This window comes from Epinephelus lanceolatus, chromosome 10 (genome assembly GCF_041903045.1).
Source record: "Epinephelus lanceolatus isolate andai-2023 chromosome 10, ASM4190304v1, whole genome shotgun sequence".
In the NCBI taxonomy this organism is placed as follows: domain Eukaryota; kingdom Metazoa; phylum Chordata; class Actinopteri; order Perciformes; family Serranidae; genus Epinephelus; species Epinephelus lanceolatus.
In genome coordinates this window covers 11,121,088-11,134,091 of record NC_135743.1, presented here as the reverse complement: position 1 = coordinate 11,134,091, position 13,004 = coordinate 11,121,088, and the positions used below count along the sequence as shown (strand labels likewise).

Genomic DNA, 13,004 nt, shown 5'->3' with positions numbered 1-13,004 from the left:
GTGTGGACAGCAGCTGTGCAAATACCTCTTGTTGACTTGTTCGACAGGTATGCGCTTCCTTGCCGCAATATCCTCCACTGTTTCACTGCCTTCTGAGATAATACCAACATTAGCTGCTATTGCCTTCGCTGTAATTGGATGGTCTCCAGTCACCATGACAACCTAAGGTCCCAAGATAAATTAGGAGTTAACGACAGATAAATAAACGTAAACACACAAAGTGAAAATGCCGTCTTTTGCACACAAAAGATCTAAACCAGCGTAAACGTGCATGTTGGGCAACGTGAACACACCCTGATACCAGCAGTACGACATTTCATCACGGCATCAGGCACAGTGGCTCTTGGCGGGTCAATCATTGAGATGAGGCCAGCAAAGCACAATCCTGATGTGGGGAAATTCATCTCATCAGCCTCAAATCGAAAGCCACGAGGAAACTCCTTCTCGTTCAGATAGAGATGACAGAAACCTGGGAGAGGAAAAATGGAACAGCAAATAAAAAAAAAGATTAAAAAAAATTTGATTAGTTAGTGTTATTTTGTGACTTTGATGAATCCAATCAAACCCTATAAAACACCAAAGTCACACAATAACGCAAACTAACTGATCAAAGCAACAGCAGACCAGCAGCTCCCGTGTTCAGTGAGGTAAAATTACTGTTTTTTTCAATGGAGTCTGGTTTTGAAAAGAGCATAAATAAGTTTCACTTCCAGTTCAGTTCCCTATCCAAAAGGGCTGTCTGAAGTACTGAGCAGACGTCCAGATAAATGAGATGTGGATAATACATCACGAGTTTGCAAACTGATGTTTTGATATGCAGACCCTGACGACTTCAATCTCAATCTCAATTCTGTTTTTTTATTCTTAATTCATCAGAGGCAAAGTTTTCTTTACAAATTCAACATAACACTGGTTACACTGGTTACAGTGGGTAATTGATATACAGATGATCATTTGGGGGGGTGAAATATTCCTTTAAAAACTAAGAAATATAACTGATTGTATATTTAGTGACTGAGGCTTTGGAGTTTTACACCACACTAATGAGTTGTTTTTGTTTTTTCCAATGTAGTGTAAGCAAAACTGTTTTCAGTATTACAAGTCACATAATTCAGTCACACCATGGTCATCATAAGCAGTCTTACCCAGTACTCTCTCTCCCAGTCCTCCCAGGTCCATATAAGCGGTTTGAAAGGCTTCACTCCACTGTTCATCCAGAGGCAGCTCCTGGCCTTTTATCAAAATGGTGGAGCAGCGCTCTAAGATACGTTCTGGTGCTCCCTTCATCACCATCAGGTAGCGCAGGTCCAGAGGATCCTCCAGTTCATGGATAGACAGCTGGACAGAGAGACACAGGTTATTAAAAGCTAAATAAAATTAATAAGAGCACTTAGATCCACCGTGAATCCAGAATTACAGTACAGTACTATGACATTATCAAAGTCGGAAACTCCAGATGATATAATTAAATATTAAAAATAAATGTTTTGCCCACTTTTCTGGTTTACAAATAGTTATTCATCAAGGGTGATTAAAAAAAAGCCTTGCTCCCACCTGGAACTTGTTGGTAGAGTTGAAGGGCACTTCAGCCACTTTCTTGAAACGATTACGGTAGTCCATGACGTTCCCTATAGTGAGCTCAGTGAACTTCAGCAGAGCCGTCTCCGATGCATCTCCCACCACAAGCCTCTGTGTGAGACGTCAGAGTCAGATACAAAGAGACAAAATAAACAAATCTATCTTAGAATAATTTTTAATTTAAAAAAAGGGGGCAAAATGGCTTCTTTAACGATGCTGTGGGACTTACTGTCCTTCAGAGCCTGTAGTGGGCTGAGTTTTAAACCTCGAGTATATCCTTTGGTAGCAGCCATGTCATGCTAGCTTGTTGGACAGGGGGCTTAATCACACTCCAAAGTTAGGCTCAATTTTGGCAAGGGAGAAACTGATATGGCCATTGTCACAGGGGTCCCATGACCTCTTACCTCGAGATATCTGAATAAAAGTGGGTTCTGTGGGTACCCATGAGTCTCCCGTTTACAGATATGCCCACTTTATGCTAGTCCCATGCAGTTTCTCTCATGCAGTACAAGTGTGCTAACACCACCCACTGTATTTGAATATTTCTGCATATGGGGTCCATAAACAGTGTTGTAATTGTAAACATTGGGTATGACTTGAAAGCGGAGACTCTTGTGGATTCAATGAGCACAAATTACAGTGTTCCTCAAGGTCCTGGTGTCTTAATGTGGTATTTTGGAGGAATTATTGACCATTTTTATAAATTCTCCAGTTGTCAAAAATGCTTTAATTAACCACCAAATGTATGTCACAAATAGTATCGACCCAAAAATTGTTGCAACCACTTATAACACATAAATGATCATGATACTCCCATCACAATGTTCTAAGCCCTGTTAACACACCATGCTTTCAGATTATGTAAACCACTTATACGAGGCATATACTGTTGACCTATTATCTCCCTCTAAAAATCCCCTATTCCTCCCTTAAAATAGACAAAATGGGTCTTTGGTTGGTCTTACAGGGTTGACACAAACATAACAAAATGTAGGAAAAACTGCAAGCTGGAGCAAGATGTAACACTTTGTGTGCTCAGTATGGCGCCACATGGGTGTTTACTACAAACGTCTTAAAACTATGAACAGGTACCTTAGGAATAGGCACACCATCCTGATCTGGTCTGAATGTAGCTCTGTTACACAGCGAAGCCACTCTCCCCAGTGAACGCCATGTTTCTGATGACTGGTCAAAACTCTGGCCTGGAAACCACACAATCACATGATTAGTAACAGATTACTCATATGTGAAGAAACATTAATCCACCTTTTAAATACACATAATGGCTGAAATAGCAACCTACAAGTTAGCGCATTATAATTTATATCACATCTGATAGATAGAATAGATAGAATAATGTTATTTCGGACATGTTTAAAAGAAACAAACAAGCTTTGGTTAGAAAAAATAAATGAAAATAAAAATATAATAATAAAGAAACAAAAAACGATCTACATTATAACACTGCTTACAACAGCAGTGACTTTGATAAAGCTTTTACTCATGTGTTTACCTGACTGATCTTCAGTGGTATCAGCAGCATGGATGTGGTTGTCGAACCAAAGATGGGCTACAGTCATCCTGTTCTGGGTCAGGGTACCAGTCTTATCAGAACAGATCACTGAAGTGGAGCCTAAACACACACAGCTTGAAGTTACAATCTCAATTTCGTTCTCTTTGGCAGCACCCATAGCGATGAGTGGTAAATGCAAGATGTATTTTTGGTGTGCTACTGTACGTACGTCTACAGAGGGTTGTCAAAAAACATACAGAATGGAACGGTGCTATTGGTACCATCCACAAACTTTTTACGACGGAAATGCAAAAATTTTCTAATGTATAATGAACTGAACCGCAGTGCTTGGTGGAAATGAGGCTTCACTTGAGGTAATTTATGATGGTATGCTGGCGTAGTTCAGGCCATCACACTGATTAAGAAACCTGGCACAAAATGAAGGTGGTGCAATCTTGCCCTGGTGATGTAATTTGAAACCAGAGTCTGGGCAGTAGCGATCTCAGCAATATCTAGTTCCCACCCATATACCAATCCGACATATCGCAAGCAGCACCATTGATAGCAAGCACACCAACTGGCATGCACAGCTATCAAACATGACATCACACCCAATTTTTATAGCATCAAATAACTAATAAAACCAAACTTATCAGAAATATGATCACTTGAATAAACATCAGTTTGATAAGAACTACCTAAAATGACATAAACTATCTTTGGGAAAAATTTATTTGACATGTACTTTGGTCTTTAAGTATGTCCTATCCACTAACATGAAGGGGGAAGGGGGCGGGGTTTATGACCTAGACTGCAGCCAGACACCAGGGACCATCAAGATGTTTTGGCTTCACTTGGAGCTGTCATGTCATCTATATTGATGTACAGTATGTTCCACACCTTCAGAATTACTGTGTGCAGTTTCTGCTGTTTGTTAGTTTTTCTTTTTAATATAACTTTACTTTTTTGACTGCCCTCTGAAAAAGTGTTCCCTGTACCATCGCCGTAAATTCAGCCCCTGCATGCATGCTGGAATCGCTTAATAAAGGCCAAACTTCTCAAGTCAAATCTTCTGTCTTTATGTCACCGAACAGGATGTGTGTGTGGTGTTCAGGCAAACTAACCTAACGTCTCCACAGCCTCCAGGTTCTTCACAACGCAGTTCTTCCTGGCAAGTCGTTTAGCAGTCAGCGACAGACATACCTGTTAACCAAAGACACAGCCTGTTACAGACTGACTTTTACATCCACATTCATTTTGCATACATATTACATTCACTAATACAAAGGATATGATTCTGCATTGGTGCCATTGTCCAAAATGAGCATTCATATAGTCAAGGGGTCTCATTCATAAACATTGCACAAAACGAGGCCTGAAAAAGACGTATGCCACTCACCATGAAAAAGCTGTCATCTATGAGAAACAGACTTAATGGGAGAAACTGTCACCCATGCTTACGAACATTTTGGAGACAATAAATTGGCGATGCAGATAGTGAGGTGGAATTTTTAGTATGAATGCTCCACACTGTTTTGTAAATGAGACCCCTGATCTGATATGCAAAGACATGATCGAAACTAGACGTCACGCAACAATGGTGTAACAGAAATTCACATTTGTTGCAGTGACTCACAGTAACTGTCGCAAGTAGCCCCTCTGGCACATAAGCCACCACGATAGCCATGAAGAAGATCATGGCTTCCAGGAAGGCGTATCCGATGAACATGGCAACCACAAAGAAGGTGAACCCGAAAAAGATTGCAAGACCGGCGATGATGTCAACAAAATGTTCGATTTCTATGGCAATGGGTGTCTTCTCGTTGCCGACGCCACTCGCCAAGCTGGCAATCCGACCGATGATGGTACGATCACCTGTGTTAATGATCATACCAGTGGCTACACCTGGAGAAGAGAGAGGAGACGTTGTTCTCATGTTCACTTACTAACAAATAAATGACTAAATAGATTCTATCTAGTCCAGGCTTGTATATGTATGTTCTGTTTACTGCACTGTACCTTCCAGACATGTTGTGGAGAAGAAAGCAATGTTCCTGGTCTCTAGTGGATTCTCATGAGTGCATTCTGGACTCCTGGTTTGCGGTTCGGACTCGCCAGTCAAGGACGAGTTGTCCACCTGGCACAAAAAGTACATTCACAAAAGGTTCCACATGACAAAGGAGGATGTCTGATAATGGATTGGCCCATGCTTGCCCCTAAAATATGAGTTCTAGGTACTGGTCACATGCTGTTAAATACTGTGTAAGTACTGAGCACATTACGCTGAGGATGCTGTAATTAAAAAGGTTGAAAATGTTTTTTCAGATTAGCCTGGTAAGACCATCCTGATGACGTGAGCTAAGCATTTTGTTTTGCTCTCTGTATCAGTCTAGACTCAAACAGTGCCCCAAACACTTTTAGTAGGTGGGAGTACTCGCTGTAACAGACAAACTCCTTCAGCCAGTCACTGTAACAAAACACCAGGGAACATCTACATCACCAACAAGCCAGCTGATAAATCAAGCTTTTGCCAAATCCAGTCAGAGGAAAGGCGAAAATGTCTTTTCCTCCAAGAAACTCCATGAATGCTTACTGTTGTACTTTAATCGTTGTTACAGACTCTTTTATTGCCGTGTTTACTCCACTAACATTAGAGTTAGCGCTTGCTTGTTTCAGGAGCTGCCATTATTGTTCTGCAAGCTGCAGCGTGCATTTTACATCATCAACTACAACACAGTCCCTGATTGGCTACTTATGTTGTCAACTATGGTGCGGATCCCTGATTGGCCCCGTCTGGATTTTAATTTCTGGATACGAGATGGCACTGAGTCTCCAGACTGATACAGAGAACAAAACAGAATGTTGAGCTCACATGATCAGGATGGTCTTACTGGCCTAATTTCATTTACCAGTACCAACTTTGACTACATGCAGACATTTGGAGAACATACACTGATTTTTGACTTTAATGTAGAAATTCAATGTCTGATCTTAAGCTTGTATCATGACACGTGTCATGAGTCCATATGAGTGGAGGGCATACAGTATGTGTGTGCGATCTACCTTACAGCCTTGACCAGTGATAATGCGAATGTCAGCAGGGACTCTGTCGCCTCCTTTGATCTCCACCAAATCCCCCACCACCAACTGGTTGGCATTGATCTGGTTTTTCTGGCCATCACGGATCACAATAGCTTGCTATTTTTTGGGAGATTGGGAGTGTAATTAGCAAACATTAGCGGAGATAATCACAGGAAGACAGGGTGGCAGAGTGAAATGGGAGTCAAAGAAAATGAAAAAAAGGAAAGCTGTTCATATTAAATTGTAACAATGTATGGAAATGGAGTTGCACTTTTTTAACTGGTTAAAAAGGTCCAGTGTTTAGGATTTAGGAGGATATACTGGCAGATATAGAATATAAGAATTGTGTTTTCTTTAGTGTATGATAACCTGAAAATAAGAATCCTTGTGTTTTTGCTGCATTAGAATGAGCCGTATATATCTACAGAGGGAGCAGGTGCTCGTCCACAGAGTCAACCATGTTTCTACAGTAGCCCAAATTAGACAAACCAAACACTGGCTCTAGATATTAAGGCCATTTGTGTTTTCGTATCGGCCACCATAGTTAACAGCCCCTCTGCGACAAGCAGCGTTGGAAAAACACTGCTTTCTAGCGTGAAACTACTTTATTCAGTGTTTTTTACTGGTTTTAATCACAGGGTCTGTTAGTTTTGGAGAGAAAGAGACATCAACTGATAATTCAGCTCCCTTTGAAAACCTCGTTAACGTCCGCATCCTAAGTTATCAGAGAAAAAAAGCACACATTAGCAGGTGCTAAGCTAATGGGCCGTCTCTGATATGCGATCTCCGATAAAAACCTCATGAACAATGAACACTTAAGGAATTCTAACCAGAAGAAGTTTCAGCTCACTGCTAGATGCCACTAAATTCCCCACTTTTGTGCAACTTACCTGTGGCACCAGATTCTTGAAGCTAGCAATGATGTTGGTACTCTTGAATTCTTGGTAGTAACCAAAGCAACCAGTTACCACGACGACAGCAATTAGAGTGATGGCCAGGTACAGCTGGAGTGAGAAAGAAGATGTATCCGTAAAATGACTTAAAATGTCCCACCCCACCCCCCCCTTCCTTGTATCTTTGTCTCTGTCCCTCTCTGATCCCTCCTGCTCAAAGAAGGAGGGATCAGCCCCACATGCATTCTTTTTCTCTTTTTTTCCAACGGTGCACAAAAATATAACAACTCACATCGTCAAAGGAGGTCCAGTTCCCTCTCGCAAGTTCAATTCCAAAGGCGATGAAGCAGATGACAGCTGCGACCCACATCAGACACTGCAGTCCTCCAGCCAGCTGCCTGGCAAACTTCACATACTCTGGAGTTCCTTTGGGGGGCTTCAGTTCATTAGGACCGTCTCTCTCCAAGACTTGACGGGCAAAGGTGGTGGTCAAACCCTGTGGATGGAGGGCAGAAAAACAGATTGAATAAATGAGTATAGTTGGGGAAAAAGAAGGAGCCCATTGACAATGTTTACATGCACACTAAGATTCCACTACTACTCTGAATGCGACAATATTCTGACTTTAATACAGGTCATGTAAACACCATACTGCATTTAGATATTCCACATTAAGCGTTTCTTTTTAAATGCAGTATTTTCCAGTTAACATGTGAGATATGACAGTGTTATTCTGGTTTTTGAGCATTTATGGACATGTATACAGCCCAATCATGAGGTGTGTCTCAACTGGGACTTTTGTGGCAGTTTGTGACACATGGCCTCTTGCCTGTTTACAGTAGGCTCTATGAGTTGTCCTGGATACGCTGTAAACAATGGTTGTAGCCAGTAGTTTACCCTGCGGGTAGAAATACATGTCCAAAAGAAAAGCCCACATTTCTGGTCAGAAGAAGAAACAAACCTACATTTAAACATTATAAAAACATGGATATCAACAGGTTTTTGGACATACAGAAATATCACAACACCGATCTTTTCAAGAAGGTGGCTGAAGGAATAAAGAGGGAGGCTGTGTTTGCACAATCAAACAAATCCACCAGCAGTGGAGAATAATTAAAAGGCACATCACATAGGTGCGAGGCTATCAAAAAAACTGTGTGAACTAAGGAGAAAAGTAACACCCACACACTTATTCCATGCCACCCAAGTTTAATAAAGACAATGTTTGAATCATACTTGGATTTTCATCAGGTCAAAATGTCGTCGTTAAATTCAATACCAATACCTTCAGTAACAGAGGTTTCCCGTGCCGACTTTAACCTCTCCCAAATTGATCATTTTGTTGATAGCGCCGTAGGCTCGCTGCGAACAACGCTCGACTCTGTAGCTCCTCTTAAAAAGAAGTTAACAAAGCAAAGAAAGTTTGCTCCTTGGTATAACTCTCAAACCCGTAGGTTAAAACAAATATCGCAAAAATTTGAAAGGAATTGGCGATTAACCAAACTGGAAGAATCTCGTTTAATCTGGACAGACAGTCTCAAAACTTATAAGAGGGGCCTCCGCAATGCCAGAGCAAACTATTACTCAGCATTAATAGAAGAAAACAAGAACAACCCCAGGTTTCTTTTCAGCACTGTAGCCAGGCTGACTGAGAGTCAAAGCTCTATTGAGCCTTGTATTCCTTTAGCCCTTAGCAGTAATGATTTTATGAGCTTTTTTAATGACAAAATTCTAACTATTAGAGGCAAAATTCATGACCTCCTGCCCTCAGATGGTAGGCCTACCTATCTAACCTCAAACACAGCTGTAGAATCTAATATATATTTAGATTGCTTCTCCCCAATTTCTCTTCAAGAATTGACCGCAGTGATTTCTTCATCTAAATCATCAACGTGTCTCTTAGACCCCATCCCAACTAGGCTACTTAAGGAGGTCTTTCCTTTAGTTAACACTCATATATTAGATATGATCAATATATCCCTATTAACAGGCTATGTACCACAGTCTTTTAAGGTAGCTGTAATTAAACCTCTCCTAAAAAAGCCCACCCTGGATCCAGAGGTGTTAGCCAACTATAGACCAATATCTAATCTTCCCTTTATGTCAAAGATCCTTGAGAAAGTAGTCGCAGACCAGCTGTGTGATTTTCTCCAGGATAATAATTTATTTGAGGAATTTCAGTCAGGATTTAGAGTGCATCATAGCACTGAGACAGCACTAGTTAAAATTACAAATGACCTTCTGATTGCTTCAGACAAAGGACTCGTCTCTGTTCTTGTTTTATTAGATCTTAGTGCGGCGTTTGACACAATTGACCATCAAATTCTACTGCAGAGACTGGATCACTTAATTGGCCTAAAAGGTTCAGCACTAAGCTGGTTTAAATCTTATTTATCTGATCGTTTTCAATTTGTTGACGTTCGTAATGAATCATCCTTACGTACCAAAGTTTGTTTTGGAGTTCCGCAAGGTTCTGTGCTCGGACCAATCCTATTTACTCTATATATGCTTCCTTTAGGTAACATCATTAGAAATCACTCTATAAATTTCCATTGTTATGCGGATGATACACAGTTGTATTTATCGATGAAGCCAGAAGAAAGTAATCAATTAACTAAACTCTATAACTGCCTTAAAGACATAAAAAATTGGATATGCACCAATTTCCTGATGTTAAATTCAGACAAAACTGAAGTTATTGTTCTTGGCCCCAAACAACTCAGAGACTCTTTATCTGATGACATAGTTTCTCCAGATGGCATTGCTCTGGCCTCTAGCACTACCGTAAGAAACCTCGGAGTAATATTTGATCAAGATTTGTCTTTTAATTCTCATTTAAAGCAAACCTCACGGACTGCATTTTTTCATCTGCGTAATATTGCGAAAATTAGGCCTATCCTGACCCGAAAAGATGCAGAAAAATTGGTCCACGCTTTTGTTACCTCAAGGCTGGATTACTGTAACTCTCTATTATCAGGTAGCTCTAGTAAGTCCTTAAAAACTCTCCAGCTAATTCAGAATGCAGCAGCTCGTGTACTAACAGGAACTAAGAAACGAGATCATATTTCTCCTGTTTTAGCTTCTCTGCACTGGCTCCCTGTAAAATCCAGAATTGAATTTAAAATCCTACTGTTAACTTATAAAGCTCTAAATGGTCAAGCTCCGTCATATCTTAGAGAGCTCATAGTGCCATATTATCCCACCAGAACACTGCGCTCTGAGAACGCAGGGTTACTCGTGGTCCCTAAAGTCTCCAAAAGCAGATCAGGAGCCAGAGCCTTCAGCTATCAGGCTCCTCTCCTGTGGAATCATCTTCCTGTTACGGTCCGGGAGGCAGACACCGTCTCCACATTTAAGACTAGACTTAAGACTTTCCTCTTTGATAAAGCTTATAGTTAGGGCTGGCTCAGGCTTGCCCTGTACCAGCCCCTAGTTAGGCTGACTTAGGCCTAGTCTGCCGGAGGACCCCCTATAATACACCGGGCTCCCTCTCTCTCTCTCTCTCTCTCTCTCTCTCTCTCTCTCTCTCTCTCATCCTATTACTGCATCTTGCTAACTCGGCCATTCTGGATGTCACTAACTCGGCTTCTTCTCCGGAGCCTTTGTGCTCCACTGTCTCTCAGATTAACTCATATTACAGCGGTGCCTGGACAGCGTGACGTGTGTGGTTGTGCTGCTGCCGTGGTCCTGCCAGATGCCTCCTGCTGCTGCTGCCATCATTAGTCATTAGTCATACTTCTACTGTTATTATACACATATGACTATTGTCACACAAGTATACTGTCAGATATTAATACATACTTTCAACATATTGTACCACAGTAGCCAGAACTATAACTATAATATTATTACTTTCATTAATGTTGTTGTAAGCTACTGTCATTACCTGCATCTCTCTCTCTCTCTCTCTCTCTCTCTCTGTCTCATTGTGTCATATGGATTACTGTTAATTTATTATGCTGATCTGTTCTGTACGACATCTATTGCACGTCTGTCCATCCTGGAAGAGGGATCCCTCCTCAGTTGCTCTTCCTGAGGTTTCTACCGTTTTTTTTTTCCCCGTTAAAGGGGGTTTTTTTGGGGAGTTTTTCCTTATCCGCTGTGAGGGTCTTAAGGACAGAGGGATGTCGTATGCTGTAAAGCCCTGTGAGGCAAATTGTGATTTGTGATATTGGGCTTTATAAATAAAATTGAATTGAATTGAATTGAAAATGTTTGAAAAGTTAAAACCACACACATAATGCACACCAACATTCTGACAAGCTCTGTGGTGGCAGGTGTGGTTAACCATCATGGTGGTAAAACAAGTGACAACAACAATTCAATAAGATACATAGAAAAAAGTCCATATGGGGAAAAAACAGTAATACAAAGGCCATACTACAAAATCTTGCACATATATCTAATAACACATATAAATATTCATCATCATTTTTCGTCACCTGCAGTTAAATATATATCAGGTTAAGCTGCAGAACAAAAGAAATCTCAAATGCACGCACAGAAATTTGGTCTGAAACACTGTTCTAAAAACAGTTGGATCAAATTCCAATGAAGGAAAATAACGAATAATGATAAAAACACACCTGCAATATTAAACAACTTTTTGTTTATACAGATGTGTGTGTCAAGGTCTTGAAAAACATATGTTGTTATGTCATGTTAGGGCACGTTAATAGGACTATGCACGGCTGCATGTAAACAGAAGTATTTGTGGAATATTCATTTTTATCTAGTGGAATACTATTTTTATTAGCCATTTAAACAGCTTAGTAGGAATATTGTCTTTTTCAGAGTAAGGGCAAAAACCAGAACATTCAGTGCATGTTAACACAGTCAGTGTTTTGGAACATTAAAGCACCCACACAGAGAGAACAAAGGGGGAGTGTTGGATATGGTTGAAGAGAGGAGGAAGTAACTGTATAACATAAAGGAGAATTAAGTGAAAAGACACTAAAAAGAGACAGACTGAAGACGGACAGTCATCGTGGAAGAAACGTCTCACCTTGGTAGTACTACTGTTGTACCTCATTTCAAGTTCTTCAATTGTAATCTCATGGTCATCCTGCAGGGGGAGACACATCGCAACATTAATTCAGAACCCAAACTTTTAAAGGGCATATGGGAGTGAATCAAGGTGATGCATTCATAGCTGGTTGGTTGTAACTGCACAGAAATCATTACAACATATTCTCACACCACTAGGTTTCTGTCTTTACTTACTATATCCATTTCTTTCTTCATGCCCTCCAGTTTCTCCTTCTTCTTCATCTTTTTCTTCTTCTTCTTGTCCATATCTCCATCCATCTCAAACATGTCGTACGTGTCCTGAACACAGACAGCGATTGGCAAAACAATTATAGTCAAGATTTGAGATTAAAAAGCCTTTTTGTCTATCCGTGAGAGAAAATTGTCTTAGGTTAGGGTGTCATGAACAACATAAAAATACATCTATGAAATACTCATAAATTACACTGAAACACAAACAGCTATGTAAATGTGAGAGCAGGTGTGCAAAGCTGCATTAAAAAGTAGTGACAGTCTATTTGGTGTTGTTTAGAAAGGTTACTGCAGTAGGAATACAAGTTTTGTAACTCTTTTTGGGCAGAGGTACTGTGAGGTAGGTGGCTGAGTGTCAGGGGGTGTTCAGCTTTTAAATGTAAAGATCTGAGAGTATTGCAGCTGATTTTGGTTGCATGCTAGATGATTCTTTTTTTTTTGCTTCTTTTCTGTGAGGAAGTTGTACCACATTACACTGATACAGGAAATCTAAATGTAGCATGTATCTGCTCTGTGCTCGTCAGAGAGACTGTTTGCACTACATGTGAATATGGGACCACTCTAAGCGCTCATGAAATTAAAATGTCTGCATCATGATTTGCATTTAAACACATTTGCATACAAATCTGGTTTGCAGTAAATAAACAAAAAGACACTTC

General features: G+C 40.4%; 1 protein-coding gene across 2 annotated transcripts in view; it reads right to left on the bottom strand.

Annotated features, from left to right (window-relative positions):
• LOC117265754 (potassium-transporting ATPase alpha chain 1) overlaps positions 1 to 13,004 on the bottom strand; it is a 37,816-nt gene that overhangs the window by 8,601 nt on the left and 16,211 nt on the right. For both annotated transcript variants that reach the window (XM_078171513.1, XM_033640435.2), the window contains 14 exons: positions 12,289 to 12,393; positions 12,071 to 12,130; positions 7,358 to 7,561; positions 7,063 to 7,176; positions 6,155 to 6,289; positions 5,111 to 5,228; positions 4,728 to 4,996; positions 4,216 to 4,294; positions 3,092 to 3,211; positions 2,671 to 2,780; positions 1,555 to 1,689; positions 1,146 to 1,338; positions 294 to 469; positions 26 to 162 (listed from right to left, as the gene is read on the bottom strand). In XM_078171513.1, the coding sequence (XP_078027639.1) occupies positions 26 to 162; positions 294 to 469; positions 1,146 to 1,338; positions 1,555 to 1,689; positions 2,671 to 2,780; positions 3,092 to 3,211; positions 4,216 to 4,294; positions 4,728 to 4,996; positions 5,111 to 5,228; positions 6,155 to 6,289; positions 7,063 to 7,176; positions 7,358 to 7,561; positions 12,071 to 12,130; positions 12,289 to 12,393 (1,955 nt within the window). The remainder of the gene's footprint in view (positions 1 to 25; positions 163 to 293; positions 470 to 1,145; positions 1,339 to 1,554; positions 1,690 to 2,670; positions 2,781 to 3,091; positions 3,212 to 4,215; positions 4,295 to 4,727; positions 4,997 to 5,110; positions 5,229 to 6,154; positions 6,290 to 7,062; positions 7,177 to 7,357; positions 7,562 to 12,070; positions 12,131 to 12,288; positions 12,394 to 13,004) is intronic.